At 39.1% G+C, this 2,473-nt stretch overlaps 1 protein-coding gene across 1 annotated transcript in view; it reads right to left on the reverse strand.

Moving 5' to 3' along the window:
• Positions 1-368, reverse strand: part of krt97 (keratin 97) — a 3,999-nt gene extending 3,631 nt beyond the window's left edge. Inside the window, exon 1 of the mRNA XM_016453960.1 lies at positions 1-368. Coding sequence (XP_016309446.1) covers positions 1-185 — 185 coding nt within the window. The 5' untranslated portion in view covers positions 186-368.
• Positions 369-2,473: the final 2,105 nt, after the last annotated feature.

The following is a 2,473-nucleotide window of genomic DNA, read 5'->3' on the forward strand; positions in this document are numbered from 1 at the left end:
CCGCTCTTGCTACTTTGTGCGTAAGAGACGCGCACGCTGGAGCCCCCTGCACCTGCGTAGACACTTGGCGCATGACCGACGGCGATGCGCTTGGAGTATCCACCGCTGAGCGAGAGCGAGGTGAAGGGACGAGAGCTGGAGCTGGACAAGCTCTTGCGTGAAAAAGACTGGGTAACCTGAGTCATGGTTTCCGTTCCTGTTGCTTTTGCGCTTTGTTGGACACCTCTGACAGTTGCTTAATGGTTTTGGAGAGCCAAGGATCTTTTTATATAGTTTGACCTTAGGGGTGTGTTTATTTCAGCTTATTTATGGGAATGATTATCGGAAAAGCACCAAACAGGTGTGTCCAGGGTGCCTCTGTAAAATGGCCCAGGACGAAGCCCTGAGGCACGCCTAACCTGACAAACACGATTTTATGAATAAATATTAATTCTAGGTTAATTCCCCAGAATTTAGTGTTTGATGTTTGATGATATTCCACCATTTTCATGCATGTGCATGCTATTTTTGTATAATATATAAAATATATAATAATGCAATATATAAAAATATAAAGTATAACAATTTATTAAATTTAAAAAAATGTATATAAAAGTGCTTATTTTAGGTGTTATTTATTTATTCGAAAATATACTATTTTAAATATGTATAATTATTTTAATATTTATTAAAACAGACCTAAAATAAGCAATTCATAACATTTTAAATGAATTTGCTTTATGTCAAGCTTTATTAAAATGTAGTATTAACATTTTAAATGAAAGTTGTTGTGAAGGGTTTCCTCTCCACCTGTGCACTGACCGTGACTGTATCTGATAAGGTTATTGCCCTGTTCGGTATGTGCAGAATGAGTATCCTACTAAAAGCCGCAAGTTCACTATCAATGTCAGTACACACCCTTGATGTTTAGATGTGAACGTATATGAGGAATATAAGCCTGATTTAACTGAATACAATAAAACAAGCTATACTTTAGTCCCCGATAGTATGATGTTGATGCAACGCCGCTATTGCACCATAAACGGATGCTCTTTTAATCCAGCTCCAAATGAAAGTTTTGAAGGAAAATGTGACTCAGGTAATGATTCAGGTATGGGGGAAAAAAGAGCTCTCGCAAGACTTTTGGCCGTGACAATGTGAACTTTTACTTTTTCCCAGTCATTTAGCGTCATTATGAACCTATTCGAGTGAAGCACACTTTAACCAGCCCAAAGGCATGTAATTACAATGTTTTCGAGTCATGTGTATCTGTGATTATATGTCCCAGACACACCGTACAAAGGTGAGGTACAATTAGCCTACACACGTACAAGATCGTGTTCCTTATGATCCATGTGCATAATTATTTTGTCTTTCACCTTTCCCATTGTCAGTACTCTCTCACTTTCGTACCTGTCGTAGCTTAATGCCCTCATTCGCAGCTCTTTACTCATACCCTAATGAGGGAGTGTCTCATTCACCGCTTTATCTTTCCACTCCCGCCCGCATAGCTCGCCTCATCCAGACCGAGTCCAGCGCTCGTCTCTGAGGAGGATGTCTGGCGGTCTCTGGCGTGCAGGTTTCGGTCCGCGCCTTCACTCTCTCCCCTCTCACACACTTTCCATCACTGCTTTCGTGCATCACCACTCCCTTCCGAGTCATGACTTTTTAAAGGGGTCATATGATGTTGCTAAAAAGAACATTATTTTGTGTATTTGGTGTAATGAAATGTGTTTATGCGGTTTAAGGTTAAAAAAACAGATTATTTTCCACATAATGTACATTATTGTTTCTCCTCTATGCCCCGCCTTTCTGAAACGCGTCGATTTTTACAAAGCTCATCGGTCTGAAAAGCGAGGTGTGCTCTGTGCTTGTGATTGGCCGAATACCTCAAGCGTGTGAGAAATGTTATGCCCCTTGCCATATTGTGATGCCTTGTCCCGGCAGAAGCGACGAGACAAAAACATTAAAAAACCCATTATAAACGAGGCATTTGTTGCATCTGTACAACATATATAGAAAAATCTCTTTTCTCACCCGAGGCGACTGCCGACCAGTGTCAAAGCAAATTAAAGACTTCTTTTGTGAAGGGTTTCACTTCAAAGCGTAACTTAAACCCTTTACATGCATGGGTTTTATTGATACCAGTGTTCTGGGCTCTCAGGTGACATTGCATTGTGGTTGAAGCTTGCAGTAGCTTTTGCTAAAAATAACCAGTTTTCTATGTTGTTTTTTCTTTTAATTACTTTAAATGCTGACGTAATAGTGTGAATTGACATATAGGTTTATGTATGATTTATGCAAGTTTTTAATGACCAAGATAATTATGGTGGGATCATCATTCATTATGACAAATAGTCAAATTAATCTTAATAAGTTTACTTTTCATTCTGCGGTCAGTTGGTTAATTTTCTTTATTTGTAATTGATGATGTCTCCTCAGGTGAATTTACTCTTTCTGGATTGATATTTATCAATTAATCCTTGTGTGTCTC

Source organism: Sinocyclocheilus anshuiensis, unplaced genomic scaffold (genome assembly GCF_001515605.1).
Source record: "Sinocyclocheilus anshuiensis isolate Anshui unplaced genomic scaffold, SAMN03320099.WGS_v1.1 scaffold77, whole genome shotgun sequence".
Taxonomy (NCBI): domain Eukaryota; kingdom Metazoa; phylum Chordata; class Actinopteri; order Cypriniformes; family Cyprinidae; genus Sinocyclocheilus; species Sinocyclocheilus anshuiensis.